We start from the raw sequence: 16,534 nt of genomic DNA, 5'->3' as shown, positions 1-16,534 counted from the left end.
AGCAGTAACTGTAGAGAGAGGAAAACAAGTCTAATATTTCAGATGGTATATCCTTTCATCAGAATATTTAAATAAGCTTTCCCTCTGGGTGAGTTCAGAACAAAGGAGAGTAACCTTTAAAATTAGAGCTGTTCTGTTCAGGTGGTGCTGTCAAAAAGCACTTCTTCACTATAGGACACAGGAGCAAAGCAAGCAATTCAGCCCATCAAGTCTGCTCCCCTATTTAATAAGATCAGGGTTGAGCTGATAATCTTCAATTCCACTTTCATGCCTTTTTTTGCAATGTCTATCACTATAAACAATGTTTATCTCAGCCTTGGATATACTTAGCAGCCCAGTCTCAACAACCTTTTGTAGTAAAGAATTCTACAAATTCACTATCCTCTGAAAGAGGAAATTCTGACTCATTTTTGTCTTAAAATAATAACCCCTTATTCTGAGATTATGCCCTTTGATCCTAGATTTTCCCACGAGGGAAATCAACCTTTCCGCATCAACCTTGTATGTTTCAATTATGTCAACTCATTCCTCTAGGTTCCAACAAGTCCAGGCTCAATCTACTGAAGCAAAAACAAAAATTGCTGGAGAAATTCAGCAGATTTGACTACATTTGTGCAGAGAAAGCAGAGTCAGTGTTTTTGGTCTGGCAGCCCTTCCTCAGAACCCAATCTACTGAACCTGTCCCCATAACACAGACCCTCTATACCTGGTAATAGCATAGTGAACCTGTCTGAACTGTCGGCAATGCCGGTATATCTTTGTTTTGATAAAGGGCCCAAAACTGCCGTGGTCTGACTTGTACCTTGATAGTTTTAGCAAAACTTCCCTATTTTTAATACACCACTCTCTTTGAAGTAAAAGCCAACGTTCTCTTTGCCTCCTCTATTTTCTGCTGAACTTGCATGCTAGCTTTTTTATGATTTATGCGCAAGGACTCCCTCTGTGCTCTAGCTTTCTGCAGTCTTTCTCTATTTAAATAATATTCAGCACCTCTAACCTTTTTGTCAAGTGCATAACCTCACATTTTCCCATTTTATATGGCAAAGATATTTCTTCTTCCCCCCCCCCCCCCCCACCCCATATACTTAATCTGTCTGTCGACTGACTGTGACCTCCTCGCTACTTGCCTTTACATCCATGTTTGTGACAGCTGCAAACTTAGTGGTAGTACATTCACCTCTGTCGTCTATGTTATTAATATGCATTCAAAGTAATTATGGCCCCAACACTCTCCATGTGGCATTCCAATCTTTACAGGTTGCTATTCCTGAAAATGCCCCCGTAATCCCAACAGCCTATCTTCTATTAGTTAGCCAATCCTCTAATTATGCTAAAATACTACATCTTCTTGAGTAGTCGAAAGTCCTGAAAATCCAAACATATTACATTCACTGCTTCCCCTTTATCTATACTGCTTGTTACCCCTTAAGGAATGTTGGCAATTTGTTAGGCATGAATTTTCCTTCTTTGCTTGATCAGATGTATTTCCTAGTGCTCTGCTATTAGATCATTTATAATAGATGGTAACATAATTGATATCTGGTTAACCAGTTTTTTTTTGTCTCCTTCCTTTTCTAAAGAAGGGTGTAACGGATGCTGATACATTGCTGGGGATGCAATGGTCTAGTGGTATTATCGCTGGACTGTTAATCCAGAGACCCAGATCATGTCCTGAGGACCTGGTTTCAAATCCCACCATGGCATATGGTGGAATTTGAATTCAATAAATATCTGGAATTAAGAGTCTAATGATGACCGTGAATCAATTGCCAATTGTCGTAAAAACCCATCTGGTTCACCATAATGTCCTTTAGGGAAGGAAACTGTCATCCTTACCTGGTCTGGCCTACGGGTGACCCCAGACACGCAACAATGTGGTTGACTCATAACTGCCCTCTCGACAGTTGGGGATGGGCAATAAATGCTACCTAGCCGGCGACACCCTCATCCCATGAATGAATAAAGAAAAAAAATCGTCAAATTGACTGATCCATCAAGGCATTGCCATGAGAATGCTCCAGGGGCTATTGTTCCCATATTTTCATTTGATTCCAAAAACTTGCAATGCCGGGACATGTTCCTTTTCCCTGTGTGTAAATATATGTAATCTCTCAGAAGCATAAATGACCCACATTGTCAGCTCAAATGATAATGTTCAATTAGTTGTTGTTGTGATTTCTTGCACATGTGAAGGGGTATTTTGAAAATTTTGCTGGAGGAGAAAACGTTGCTGATGCTTTTCCCCAACACTCATCAGGACAGTCACAAGAATACCAGATGACACTGGGAACAAGAATTTGTACAAATTAAGTAAAAGATGTTGATTGATTGGCATGTTGACTGACTAATTGGATTTGGTTCTGATTCTAGATTATGGTTTTATCAATGTATTTTAAGAAAGTTTTTTTTTAAAGTTCATTGAAGAAGGCTAGTGCAAGTGGCTCTATTCCGAATGACAGTATACAAGGAAATCCATTTTAATGATTGTATTAACACATTTATACTACTGGCATGACTGGTAGAATAGTGGGGCTTGATTATCAGTGATTTCCTCTGGTCAACGTTCTAACAACAAAGTAATTTCAATTAATTTGTTTGGACATGTTGTGATACACCTTGGGCAGGTGGAATTTGAACCTGGCTTTTCTGGCTCTGAGGTAGGGACACCAAACTGTGTCAAAAACCCTTAAGTCATTTTTTTAATCAACCGTTTTGGACATGTGATATACCTCTGGGGCAGGTGGGAATGGATCTTGGATCTTCATTGTCTCCTATATATGTGAACATGGGTGGGTCCCCAATTAATTTTCACTGCCTGAATAAAAGTAACAACACCAATTGTATATATGTTGAGATAATTAAACAAGGAAAAATAAATGCATCTCAAATTTCCATGTTGATTGAGCTGTCTTTACACGTGCCGGGGAATTTTGAAGTGCTGGTAAAACAAAAGAGTATACAACAAAATTATTTGCTAGTAGGTGGGACCAGCTGTAAATAACAGCAAGACATGATCTGTACTGTGGCTCTGTTGCAGGAAACTCTGTCTGGAGTAGTTATTTTCTCCAGTAAAGAAGCCATTCAGCACCAGGGAATCACCTTGGCCATGGATGGAGTCGTTAGCCTGCAACTCAGTGCGAAGAGTGTTGGTGTATTTGAAGCTTTCTACAATTCTGTTAAGGTATGCAAGGTTGTCCCTACTCCTTTCCTCTTCAAATTAGCTCGTTGTGGCATTAAATGTTTTTTTTTCCATTTTATTTCTCTTGCTTCATGTCGATTGGATTGTCTGAACTAATTTCACTGCACTTAGCTGGGAGTGGTTTACCTTATTGGAGGAGAGCTGTACACCACTTTGCTTCTGCAATAACCTTCCAGTTACATGCTGGTTTGCTGTGCAGTGCAAAGAACTAGTTTGCTCATGAATGCACATTTAGGGGATCAACTTCAAGTGTTTCCTTTTCAAGGAGAGAGAGCCAGCATATATTTGAATCAGAGATAGTAGGAACTGCAGATGCTGGAGAATCTGAGTCAGCATATATTTATAGGCTTTCATATCTCTGACTCCCCAAATATGCAGTGGTTCTCGAAGTTGGGCTAATTTATCTCGAGGGATTTGATTTGTGCTACATGTCTGCTGTTTTGTACAAAAACAAAAGTATGTGGAGTGTATAAAGTTCACAAAGATGATTCACTTCAAGGATGGAGTGTGCTTTTCCAAGCTCGGGTATGTTGCAGATTAATGATGAAATTCCCGATCTGATCTGTGTGTCACTGCAGTGGAACAGTACCATGGACCACTGGAGCTCAGTTCTCGGACTTTGGCTTCTGCATTTGAACTGCGAACATGAGACACACAAATGTCACACACTGAACCTTAGCATTTCATAACTACTCCCCAGAAGCACTGATTTTCTTCTCTCTTTCCCCAGCCTATCCAACTTATCAGCAATAGCATAGAGGTAACCAAGGCAGGGAAGCTTCCAAGTGGCCGGACAGAAATTCCTTTTGAATTCCCACTAAAGGTAAAAGGCAGTAAAGTTATGTATGAGACATACCACGGTGTCTTCGTAAATATTCAGGTAAGAGACAACAGTGTGTATTAAGTTTAACAAAAGATCGTGTTCAGCATAGTCACAATTTATTATTACAATGTCAGCACTTTTGTTGTATCTTATTTGGAACTGGACTGGGATGAGTGAGAAGAGAGTGAGGATTTTCTCCTCTGATTTTATAATGTTCCATATGCTGTTAACCCACCAGAAGCAGCAATCTTTAGGAATAACTAACATTTATTGGAATACCAAGGATTATATTAGATTTACTATCCATTAAACACCTTGCCTAAACTTGCTTTCTATTAACCTCGGCCTCATTTGTTTAACCACTGGTACACTTTAGCTGACTGGTATTTTAATCTCCTTGAGATGTTGAGATTGGGGGAATAAAACAAGCTGAAAAATTCCCCTTCAAAAAAATTGAGAAAACAGTAAATGCTTCCAACAAAATGCAATAAGCCATCACAAAATAAGAGCTGCTGTGATATGTGATGCAATAATGGTTCAGTACAATACAGCTTTAAGGAAAGTAAGATCAAAGGCCAGAAGTGGTCTTCAACGCTAGCTACTTATTTTGTAAATAAAAAGCTGTACTTGCATTTATAGTATGCCTTCAATGACCTTCGGATGTGCCAAGCCCTGTCGCATTTGAAGTACCTGAAATGAAGTAAATTTGAAGTGTTAAAATGAAATAAAAAATGTTGCTGACTCTATATATTTTATTGGCATAACTCAGAAAATTGTGTTAATTTATTTACATAAATTTTGAAAGCTTAAAAAGCCTGTCTCTTGCTGTTCCTCAGATTTTTTTGCTCTCTGACATCTAACTGTGTGTTTGGTTTGCTGATGCATCTACTCTTTAAATTTTTTTTCTTTTGTTTGTAGCAATTGCGCAATATGCTCATTCTGTGCCTTGCTGCCCTTTTGTCTGTCCATATTGCCACTCTCCCCCTCTCTTTCCCTCTTCCTCTTTTTCCCTCCTAATCATCTTCTCTTGTGCTCCTTGTCCCTCACTAGCCTTGCTGCCGGTCTTCCTTTTCCTTGCCCTGCCTCCTCACCACCCTCTTCTTCCTCCTCCTCCCTACATCCATACCAATGCCTTCCCTGCGGCTCATCACCTGCCTCTTTTACTTCCCCTGCTACACGTATACCTTGTGTGCCTCATTTCTCTTTCCCATTGCAAAAGCCAGCTCCCCAGCACACTCCTAGCACTTATCAAACCTGATTATTGATCACATTGCTGGAACTTCTCCACTGTGAGAGAGGGAGAGAAAGTAGTTGATTCCAACATGTGATTCAATCGAGGAACCACTGTTGTTGTGTTTGACATGTGGGGAACTAACTGTATATAGGTACCTTTTACTTCTGGTCTGAAGTACAATGGTGTACACGGAACGTACGGCAGTCTCGAGCTGTATAATCCAAAATGTGCTTTGCTTCTAGTTTACAATAGTAATTGCAGCATGAAGTTTTTGTCTTTTTAATCATTGGAAATAAATTATTCCTCTCATTCACCAAAAGCAAGATGGGTTGGCTCACCAGATTTGAAATAAGTGTGTGTTCAGGTAGTTCTTAAATTTTTGGATCCAAACTTACACATTTAGATCAGGAATACACAGACCATTTGGTTCATTTAGCCTGTTCTACCAATTAATAAGATAATAGTTGATCTGCTTGTTGCCTCAATCCGACTTTCATGTCTTCCATCATACCTTTTGACTCTTGTCAAGCAATTTATCTGTACAAATATGAAATAGGAGCAGGAACAGATCATTAACATGAACAAACATGCTCTGTCACTTGTTTAGGTTATTATAGTTCCCATTGAGGCCTCAATGTTATATGAAATTTTATTGAGCTTGTATTATTTACTATATTTATGCCAGCTGGAGCTAAGTGCTGCAGCAACACTGCTGTTTTTATTTTAACAAACTATGTGATAGTGCCCTGTTTTTATTCTCAAATCTTTTAATAGTGTCTCAATTTGGAATGAAATATGGTTATTGTTTTCAAAGCCGTGTTACTTGATGTTTGAGTTTTTTGTTTTGTTATATTTGTCTCATCTGATGGTGCCCATTGCCTTCATGTTGCAGTGACGTTACCTTACATTGTTCTAAGTTGACTTTTCAGTATAACAATGTAAATTAATTTAAGAAAACACTTTGAAGTTATCACTGTGCTTTAGATGAAATGTTTGATTTATTATATCTTGACTAAAGTGGACATTAACGATCATGAATAATATGGATAATTGGTGTAGGTGACTCCCACCTGAGATGAACATTACAGCTAGGTTATAAGATTAATTATCCAAAATTGAAGGTCAGCACCAAGTGATGAAACCTATACTTCAGTTTTCTGATTGTTGATAATCCGTAATGATTTGGTATTCTCTGTCGTATCATTTGGGGTCAAGCTATGGCAAATAAGTTTCTGTATCCAAGGTGTCATTATTCTGTACGCATGAATTCCTGTAAAACTACTTATCCAAGCTTGACTGTACTTGATCTGGAGTATATTTTAATTACAATGCTCTGTGTGATTGACCATTTTGCCTTTTTCCAGTACACCCTCCGTTGTGATGTGCGTCGGCCATTGCTTGCCAAAGACTTGACCAAGAGTTGCGAGTTCATTGTGCATTCGCTGGTGAGTGTAGACTAGCTTTTTGAAGACAAGATTTCGAAGATAAGTTTATTTCTGACCTTTAGTTAATCTCCTGAGGGCGCATTGGAAGTCGCTGTTGGCTTGTATGTTGAAGCCAGCAGTTGGATATGTGAAGGACAAAGATAATTATTGTCTGTGGTGTAAATGGAAATTAGGAAGAAAGCTGTGTATCAAACCTATGAGTGAGAAATTGATGCTCAAAAGTTAAAGCTAGGCCTCAACAGGGAAACAGCTGAATTTGAAGGAATAATGTGCAAAAATGATATGACTGAAAATTTCAAAAGTACAAAAATTAAGCAAGAGCAATTGAGTGTATTTCAGTTATGAACCTGTTTAGATATTAATGTTGACAGACTATGGAAATGTGCTAAGGGGACACAGTTGTGGAAGGGCATTTTAATTTTGTCTACGTTGTAATAACTTAGGAAACCTGACTGGAAATGAATATCGTTGATTGTTGAACATCAAAATAGACCCAATACTTGTGGCATACATGGGCTAGTCCCAGCTTGGGACAGACAGTTCTGCAGATCCATCCCTGGGTCTGCCTTATTTATAATTTTTTAACATGTTAACATTACTGACACTAGCTTTAAATTTCAGATTTTGTTTTAGATATTTTAATCAACTTGTCCAGAGATGTCATGAATAATATATTACTATTCTGGAGTAGGTGGGACTTGAACCTAGGCCATCTGGCCCAGAGGTAGGGATACTACTTTTGTGCCACAAGTGCCCCTGGGTCTGCCTTATATGTTTTAATTGAATTCAAGTTTTGCCATTTGTAATAGCAGGATTTGCAACCAGGTTCGCAGAACATTACGTTGATCACTACATTACTAGCCTGGCAATAACGCCACTATGCCATCAGCTTCACCTGGATCAGCTTTACCTGGATCAGCTTTATAAATCTTTTTAAGCAACCTGTTTAGGTTTGTTATGACACACTTCTAGAACAGGTGGGTCTCAAACCAAGGCTTCCTGGCTCACCTCATCTGATCAACCTTCTCATGGATGGCATTGCATACCTCAGGAGTAGGGGGGACTTGAACCTGGGCCACCAGCTCCAGGGTAGGGACACTACCACTATGGCACAGGAGCTCCAGTATTCACATTATTTTTCTTTCTTTTTATTTAACTTATTTCTCAGTTCAACCTATTCAGGGATGTTCTAACATACCTCTAGAGCAGGCAGGACTTGAACTTGGGCTCCCTGGCTCAGATGTAGGAACATTACCGCTGTGGCTCAAGACCCCCTTTATTGGGTCTGCTTATTTCTTTCTTTATGTGCCGAAAGTGTTTATCTCATACAAATTTCCCACCACCAAATCGTCGTGACTTTTTTTTGCTTTTAACTATCATCCAGTAATCACCTGTGTAGCCAGTTAGAAGTTCACATGCAGAGGCTATTATGGACAATGTGAACTATTGGGTCTGCTTGAAGTATTTTATGCTGCTCAGTGATGCGGGTGGGACTTGAACCCAAGCCTCCTAGCACAGAGGTATGGACATTATCATTGCATCGTAAGAGCCCCCTTGGATCTGTTTTATAATGGGCCCAGCTGAGTTCCAGGTGGGCAGGCAATTGCTTGTTATCTAGGTAATTTGTAGTCAATGTGCTCCAAAGGAAGATTATTTAGTGATTGTCCATGAACATTGTTGGGGTCATCACACTAGTAAGGATATCTTGTGCATTATGTGCCCAGTATGCTCAGTGTGCACTCCAGGTATGGAGCCTTACCTGTTAGGAGAGCATGTTGAGAAATAAACAAATAGAGCACGGACCAAAAGCTTCCTCAACATGCTGTCCCAAATAAGCATATGTTTGGGAACTTATGACTTCCTAGTATTTGTGTAAACTTCCATCCGTATCCCTGTTGTGAAATATTTATATTACAATGATAGGCTACAGAAATGTAGAGGAGCAATGAAGTTTGAAGTGCAAGTCTTCAGATTCCTGAAGGTGACTGAACAATTAGATAATGTGATAAGAAATGTATAACGGATATTTGGTTTTCGTAGCTAAGCCATAGGAAAAAAAACCTCAACATTTAAAAAGCACTTGATAGTGCTGTAGTCTACAAGACCAAGAATCAGGTTCTGGAAAGTAGGATTATGTTGGGTACCTACTTGTTGACTGATGCATACGTAATGTGCTGAATTGCTTCTTTCCAAACTCTGCATTTCTGAGTTTTTTTTTAATGTTAATTATTTTCTTTTAAAGCCTCAAAAGGGGAGGCTAACCCCCAGCCCTGTGGATTTTAACATCACCCCTGATTCTCTACAAAATGTCAAAGAGGTGAGTACCACAACTGGTGAAAGCTGTGCTTGGATGTGTCATTGTCTTGTTAGCAATCAAGGAAATGGGAATAATCTGTAGCTAATCTTGTACATAAATCAACAGGGGTACAGGCACAAAACTTGGATCTAGAACATTTCTAGATGAGACCACAGAGAAACTGCATTTGGTCTTAAAAAATGTTTGACCTCGGAAATCAACAAAGGCTCATTTCTGCTCACTTTATTGAGATGGGATCCAGCGTGTATACTAGTGTCTGGGTCACAAGATCATTCTCTCAACTTGGCATTTAATCACATCAGAATGATTGAAGGATGTTCTCTGCTGTGTCAGATTCCTGTCATGATTGGAAGAAGATCCTTTTGAAGGTAGTTTGACATCTTCATGAACTGGCGGGTATAGAAGAACCTGTTTTCTTTCCTGGACAGACCGCAGTTCTTGTGTATCACCTTGAGGATAGAGATTTTGTATTTATTATGATGTGTAGACTGCAGAATGAATACGTTTGCTTTGATTTCCCAGATGGCTCAAAGCTGACAGAATGAAAATTAACAGATACTCCTGTATTGGCTTCACAGGCCTGTTCTGTGGTGTCATAACACTGAGTAATCGCAAAATACGAATGTTGGTGGAAATAATTTCATCTGAGTTAGATGGTGATACGTTGGATTCAAACCTGGAAAGAATTCACCTCTGTCTTGGAATGTTTCAGGGTCTTGCAGTCATGGTCGTAAACAACTGATTAGATTCTGCAACACTTTCAGTAGAGATTATAGCCCAAAGTGGAACCAAATATGTTCAGTACTCAGCTATCTCGCAATACCTGGTATGAATTCTTGTAACAGTCAACGTTTGACACTTTCAGACCAACTTCTATTCACAGTCATTTTGGTTCAGATTCCATTATCTGCTTAACTTGGTTTGCCTCCCTTGTTTCTGAGTCAAATGGGCAAGGAATCTAATTCCAATCCATGACCTGAGCACACATTCTTCAGTGCAGTATATGGGCTTTGAGTCATTTTGATTGACAGAATAAGATGGTATTTAAATGTAGCTCTTTAATTTCATGTCTTAGTTTTCTTTTCCAGTTTATATTATTAGAAAATTATTAGGTGTCTTGTATTATCCAAGCACACTAGATCCCATCTCTAATATTAATTTAGATCACTGGCAAATGTGGCCATTACTCAAAATGCTTCCAACCAGGTTAGTTAAACTGTTTTCTCCTGTGTAAAACAACAGGGCTGCTTTGTTGGGTTGGTGAGCTAAGTCACTGTGTATTTGATTTTTGTTACTTGAATATGTTGTTTTGGACTCGCTCGAAGGTCAATCCATGTAAGGCAGCCGTGAAATATTCTTTCCACCGTATAAATGTTCCAAGGTGTCCCAAGTCAAGGAACATGCTTCTTGTGTTGCGATGACCCAAGACTAAACTAGTGACTGAGTATTAGGTTCCAAGTGAATGCATCCCATGATCATCTGGGAGGCGAAAACCCATAAAACATAGGAGCAGAAGTAAACCATTCAGCCCATCGAGTCTGCAATGTGATTCGGTGCAATCATGGTTCATCTGATAATTCTCACTTCCACTTTCCTGCTTTTTCCCCCATAATCCTTGATTCCCTTACTGATTAAAAATATGTCTGTCTCAGTATTGAACGTACTTAATGAACTAGCCTCTACAGCCCTCTGTGGCAGAGAATTCCACAGGTTCTTTACCCTCAGAGCCAAAATTCCTTCTCATCTCTGTTTAAATGGGTAGGCCTTTCCTCTGAGAGTCTCCCACAAGTGGAAAAATCCTCTCAGCATCTACCCTGCCATATCCCCTAAAAATCTTATATTTTAGTACGGTCATCATTCATTCTTTTAAAGTTCCAACGAGTGCAGGCCCAACCTATTCAACTTATTCTCCATAAGAAAACCCCTCCAAACCTGGGATCAGCATGGTGAAACTTCTTTGGACTGTCTGTAATGCTAATATGTCCTTTTTTTGGATAAGGGGACTAAAACTGTTCACAGTATTCCAACTGTATTCTGACCAGAGTGCCGCCCTTTTGCAAGATTTCCCTATTTTAATGCTTCATTCCCTTTGAAATAGCGGCCAAAGATCCATTTGCCTTCCCTGTTACCTGATGAATGTGGATGCTAGCTTTTTGTGATTCATGTACGAGAACTCCCAAAAAACTACTGCAGCTTTTTCTTTCCCCATTTATATGCTTCTGTCTTCTATTCTTCTGGCCAAAGTGCATAACCTCACATTTTCCAACATTATATGCCATCAAAACCTCCTGATCATTTTATTTATTTTGTAACTGCTTCTTTAACATTTCTCAATCAGAGTTCAATGGAGGCTAATGCTGTATTGACCAGTGCAGAAATATTATGATTGATTCAATGTAGACAGATTTTATGCATCTTTGGCGTATATGGACCCCTTGAAAGATGTTGTCATGGGTCACTCCCTATAAAGAAGCTGTGCCCTTGCTGAGTTTGTGCCACTGATTTTTTTTTTTGTGTGGACGTCCTTGAAAGAAACAAGACGACAGTGACTACTTACTGGGTAGCGTATTCATTCTTTATATGTCATCTATGTGGCCACAGTTACTGAAGGGATTTAAATAATTAATTTATTTTTAGAAAAGGAAGATTTATGTTTATATACACACTTCACAACTGCAGAATATTCCAAAAGCACTTTGCAACCAATCAAGTATGTTTGAAGTATAATCCTGTTGTTATGCAGGAAACATGGCATTAATTTGTGCACAAGCTGCCACACGCAGCAAAGTGATTTCAACCAGATAATCTGTTTGTTAAGATGTTGTCTAAAGATCAAATATTTGTCAGAGATAACTCCCTATTATTGAAATTCAATCTTTTGTGCCCATCTGAGAAAGCGGGTGAGGCTATGGATTTTAATATTCTGGCCAAAAAAGGGAGTACCTCCAACAAAACAAAACTCCCTTTGTATTGCATTAGAGAGCCAGCTGAAATTATTCTGCCCAAGAGTTGTATTTTAACCCATAATCTTCAAATTTAGAGGTGTTGTTCCACAGCTGAATGAGCTGCATTGGTTTAGGTCCTGGCACGTTATGCAACATATGAGTACGTCACATTATTTGTCTGCAATATTGTGATCTTGTCAAATATATTATGTATTGCCTGCACATATGCTCAATGTTATTTTCCTTAATCCCCATAGTGCTTAGTTGTACTGCAATATGTGGATTGTGTAATGCACAGGATATCTAATTTCTGTTTAGTAGCTGTTTTTGCCTGATTTATCATTTCTTGTCCACAGGCCAAATGTAGTGCACTCACCATCTGTGCGATATGAATCTTGTTGATAAGCTGATGAAAGTGAAATGGAATAATTATTTGAAACTTGCTGCACTTGTGTTTTGCTATGAGTTCTTACCTTATTGTGCATTCAATGCAAGTAATTGCTCATTCACCAAAAGGTTCTGTGTAACATCCAGTGCAATAACAGTAAACTTGATCTGGTTACATGTTTGTTCGGAGCTGTGCATGTCAGTGGGTTCCCCCACCCCACCCCCGCAAATACTGCAGAGAAAGTACTAATTTAATTACTTTGTCCTGGGTTCTCACTCCACAAAGTAGTAATAACAAGAAAGCAGTGTGTGCAGACATGCTTGGCTTTAGTTGAAATGTATGTGCAGCGAAAAACACCAAGAACTACGGAAGCTGGAAAACAGAAACACAGACAGAAATTCTTCTGAAGAAGGGTCACTGGACCCAAAATGTTAATTTTGCTTTCTGTCCATAGATGCTTCCAGATCTAGAGTCATACAGATGTACAGCATGGAAACAGACCCTTTGGTCCAACTCATCCATGCTGACCAGATATCCTAAATTAATCTAGTCCCATTTGCCAGAATGGGCCCATACCCCTCTAAACCCTTCCTATACCAATCCAGATGCCTTTTAAATGTTGTAATTGTACCAGCCTCCATCACTTTCTCTGGCAGCTCATTCTGTACTTGCACTACCTTTCTGTGTGGAAAAAGTTGCCCCTTAGGTCCCTTTAAAATCTTTCCCCGTCACCTTAAACCTATGCAGTCTAGTTTTGCACTCCCTTTTTATAAGCCTCTAAGCCGCCCATCAGCTCTGATGCTCCAGGGAAAATAGCCCCAGTCTGTTCAGCCTCTACCTTTAGGTCCAGCCCTGGCAATATCCTTGCAAATCTTTTCCAAATCCTTTCAAGTTTCATAACATCTTTCCTTTGGCAAGGAGACCAGAATTGCACACAGCACTCCAAAAGTGGCCCACCCAATGTCCTGTACAACCACATCATGACCTCCCAGCTCCTATACTCCATGCACTGAACAATAAAGGCAAGCATACCAAATGCCTTCTTTACTATCCTATCTATCTGTAACTCCACTTTCAAGGAACTATGAATCTGCACTCCAAGGTCTGTTTGTTCAGTAACACTCCCCATGATCTTATCATTAAGTGTATAAGTCCTGCCCTCATTTGCCTTTCCAAAATGCAGCACCTCACATTAATCTAAATTAAACTCCATCTACCACTCCTCGGCCGACTGGCCCATCTGATCAAGATCCCGTTGTACTCCGAGGCAACCTTCTTCACTGTCCGCTACACCTCCAATTTTGGTGTCGTCTGTAAACTTACTAACCATACCTCCTACGTTCACATTCAAATCATTGATGTAATTAACGCAAAGCAGAGAACCCAGCACAGATTCTTCTGACACATTGGTCACAAGCCTCCAGTTTGAAAAGCAACCCTCCACCACCATTCTGTTTTCTACCTTCGAGCCAGTTCTGTACTGCTGATTCTTTTTTCCAACAATTTCTGTTTCTGTATGTATGGTAATCTTTTATTTATCTCTGATTTGGATTTGAAAATGAGTCCCATTTGAAAATTATTTGTATTTTAAAAAATAAACCTTCCTGTCAAAATCAATTTTTGGTATTGCTGGAGTTTTTTCCTTACAATTTTCTAACCAGTTGTCAGGCAACTGGCCACGAAGGATACAGTCAGATTCGACTTGAGTTTTTTTTCACAAATTGAGCACAGTTTATTCAGATTTTGCTAGTTCTCATTGAGTTGATTGGCATACAGGCAAGTGCAAATTTTGCTGTTTGTCTTTCAGTTCACATCTGATCAGCGTGGGCTAGAGTCACTACTTTAGTGGAAATGTAACATTGTTGGCTGAGCATTTTCTACTGTGATAGCGAGAGAAGCTCCTTGCTCCTCTTCAACAGTGAGGTAAACAGGACTTCTGTTTAACAGCTCATCACATTCTGACATCTCTGGCAAGTAGTCACTTATTCATATTAAAGTGGAGCATCAGCTGAGCTTGGAATAGATTTTGCATGAGCAACCTTTTGATCCAGAGGTGAGAATGTGAACAAGTAAGCCAAGTGAACAAATAGCTCGTGGCCTAAAGATTGCAATTGATGTACTTTGTGATTTATACGGATTTTACTTTTATTGTCTGTTCCCAAGATTTTATGTAAAAAGCTAGGTTGTGATGATAAGAGCTCACCAGCTGGAGCATATGGTTGGTTTGGACTTCATCCCAGATATCCAGATTTATGTTTATAGTGTTAAAGTGAAAGTCTGGAGTTAAAAATATTTAAAAACCATTACCTTTCAAAGAACTTTTCTTGGAGTAAAATGACTTTATTTCTTCAGCTCTGGATGATGAATTGCATTCTGTTTGCTAAGACTAAAACTTAGCCACTCCAAGCTGGTGAGACATGAGCATTGGTGGCTGGGTCAAAATTTATTTCCTATCCCAAGATACCCTTGAGGTGGTGGTGAGCTGTCTTCTTGCACTGCTGCAGTCCATTTGGTGCTTTTCCCCCCCGTAGTTCTGTAAGAGAGACAGTTCAGGATTTTGACCCAGCAACACTGGAGGAGCAGTCAGGATGGTGTGTGATTTGAAGTGGATCTTCCAGGTGGTGGTGTTTAGGTATCTGCTGTTCTTATCCTTCCAGATGGCAATGATTGTGTTAGGAAGTTGTTGTCTAGCATCTTTGGTGAATTTCTGCAGTGTGTCTTCTAGATGATACACAAATAAACCTGAATGTGGAAATGATCATCGAAAGCCAGGTAGAAACCATACAAAGGATCCTTTTTCTAGATTTGCAGTGAAAAGAACAGTTGTCAACAGCAATCTAAGCAAAACAATGGCTGTAAATAAAAGTAAAATCAGGGGTTGAATTGTTAAACGTGAGCAAGTGATGGCTTGCAAAATTGAACAAGTCCGAGTCCATGTCTTCATAGTTCTGCCTTTGCATTGAGTGAGGAATTATCTAGAATGGCTGGAAAAGCCCAGGGTCACTGGACTCCACGTGCTTTTCTCCAAAGAATATGGTTGATTAGATTGTGGGAAAGTCTCTTAATGAGCACTTTGCTTCTATTGACATAAAATAGGACAAACAATTCTGTGATGGGAAAATTATTGGGAAAAATCTGAAGGAGAATATAAATTGTCATTTAGAAAATAATCTGAGGGGAAGTATGAATTCATTTAGAAAGGCGCCGATTTAATCAAGTGCACTCAGGATGGATTTGTGAAAGGAAGTTATGTCTAACTAATTTTATGAAGCTCTTTGAGGCAGTAACAAGGAAGGTCAATGAGTGTAGCATTTTTTAACTTGTATTTCATAGGATGTAGGCAACACCAACATTTATTACCCATCCTTAAAAGTCAATGGAATTCCCTCCCTAACAGCATTTGTGGGTCAACCCACAGCAGGAGGACTGCAGCGGTTCAAGAAAGCAGCTCACCGCCACCTTATCAAGGGCAACTAGGGATGGATGAGAAATGCTGGCAGGCCAGCGACACTCACATCCCATAAATGAATAGAGAAAAAAAAAAGTCAGCCACCTTCTTGAATTGCTGCAGTCTGTGAGATATAAGTACGTTACGAAGAGTTCAAAGATTTGACCCAACAACAGTAAAGGAATGGCGATTATAATTCCAAGTCAAGATTGTGTGACCTAAAGGGGAACTTGTAACTAGTGTTGATGCCTTGATTTGTCATAAACAACCATCTGATTCACTGGTGTCTTTCAGGGAAGCAAACTGCCATGTTTACTTGGTCTGCTGTATATGTGATTCCAGACACACATCATTGTGATTGACTCTTAATTGCCCTCTGATATGGCAAGCAAGCTAGTAAGTTAAAGATCAATAACAGATGGGCAATAAATACTAGCCTTGCCAGAAACACCCATATTCTATGAAAGAAGTTTTAAAATCAAAATACTGTACATGCCGGAGGTCTGCAATAAAAACGGTGATGGAGAAGGAATGGCAACGCCTATGGAGAGAGCAATTCAGTTAATGTTTTGAGTCATTTTGGACTTAGCACCTCTGGAGAGAGAATCAGTCAGACCTATTGAATTTCTCTAACACTTCTTGTTTTCATTTAGAAAAGATATAATTGCATTAGAATCATTTCTGAGAAGATTCATTGACTCATTACTGGGATGAAGGGCTTTATCTTACGAAGAA

At 39.3% G+C, this 16,534-nt stretch overlaps 1 protein-coding gene across 2 annotated transcripts in view; it reads left to right on the top strand.

Annotated features, from left to right (window-relative positions):
• The window catches only part of vps26c (VPS26 endosomal protein sorting factor C), a 46,565-nt gene that overhangs the window by 16,024 nt on the left and 14,007 nt on the right, over positions 1 to 16,534 (top strand). Inside the window, exons 2-5 of one of the 2 annotated variants that reach the window (XM_048602971.1) lie at positions 3,038 to 3,181; positions 3,930 to 4,022; positions 6,621 to 6,701; positions 8,944 to 9,018. In XM_048602971.1, the coding sequence (XP_048458928.1) occupies positions 3,038 to 3,181; positions 3,930 to 4,022; positions 6,621 to 6,701; positions 8,944 to 9,018 (393 nt within the window). Of the gene's footprint in view, positions 1 to 3,037; positions 3,182 to 3,929; positions 4,080 to 6,620; positions 6,702 to 8,943; positions 9,019 to 16,534 lie in introns of both variants that reach the window. The other variant, XM_020533659.2, reaches the window with a different exon arrangement.

This window comes from Rhincodon typus, chromosome 11, assembly GCF_021869965.1.
Source record: "Rhincodon typus isolate 14 chromosome 11, sRhiTyp1.1, whole genome shotgun sequence".
Lineage (NCBI taxonomy): Eukaryota > Metazoa > Chordata > Chondrichthyes > Orectolobiformes > Rhincodontidae > Rhincodon > Rhincodon typus.
Note: the sequence above shows the minus strand (reverse complement) of the source record. Positions and strands in the feature narration are given on the sequence as shown.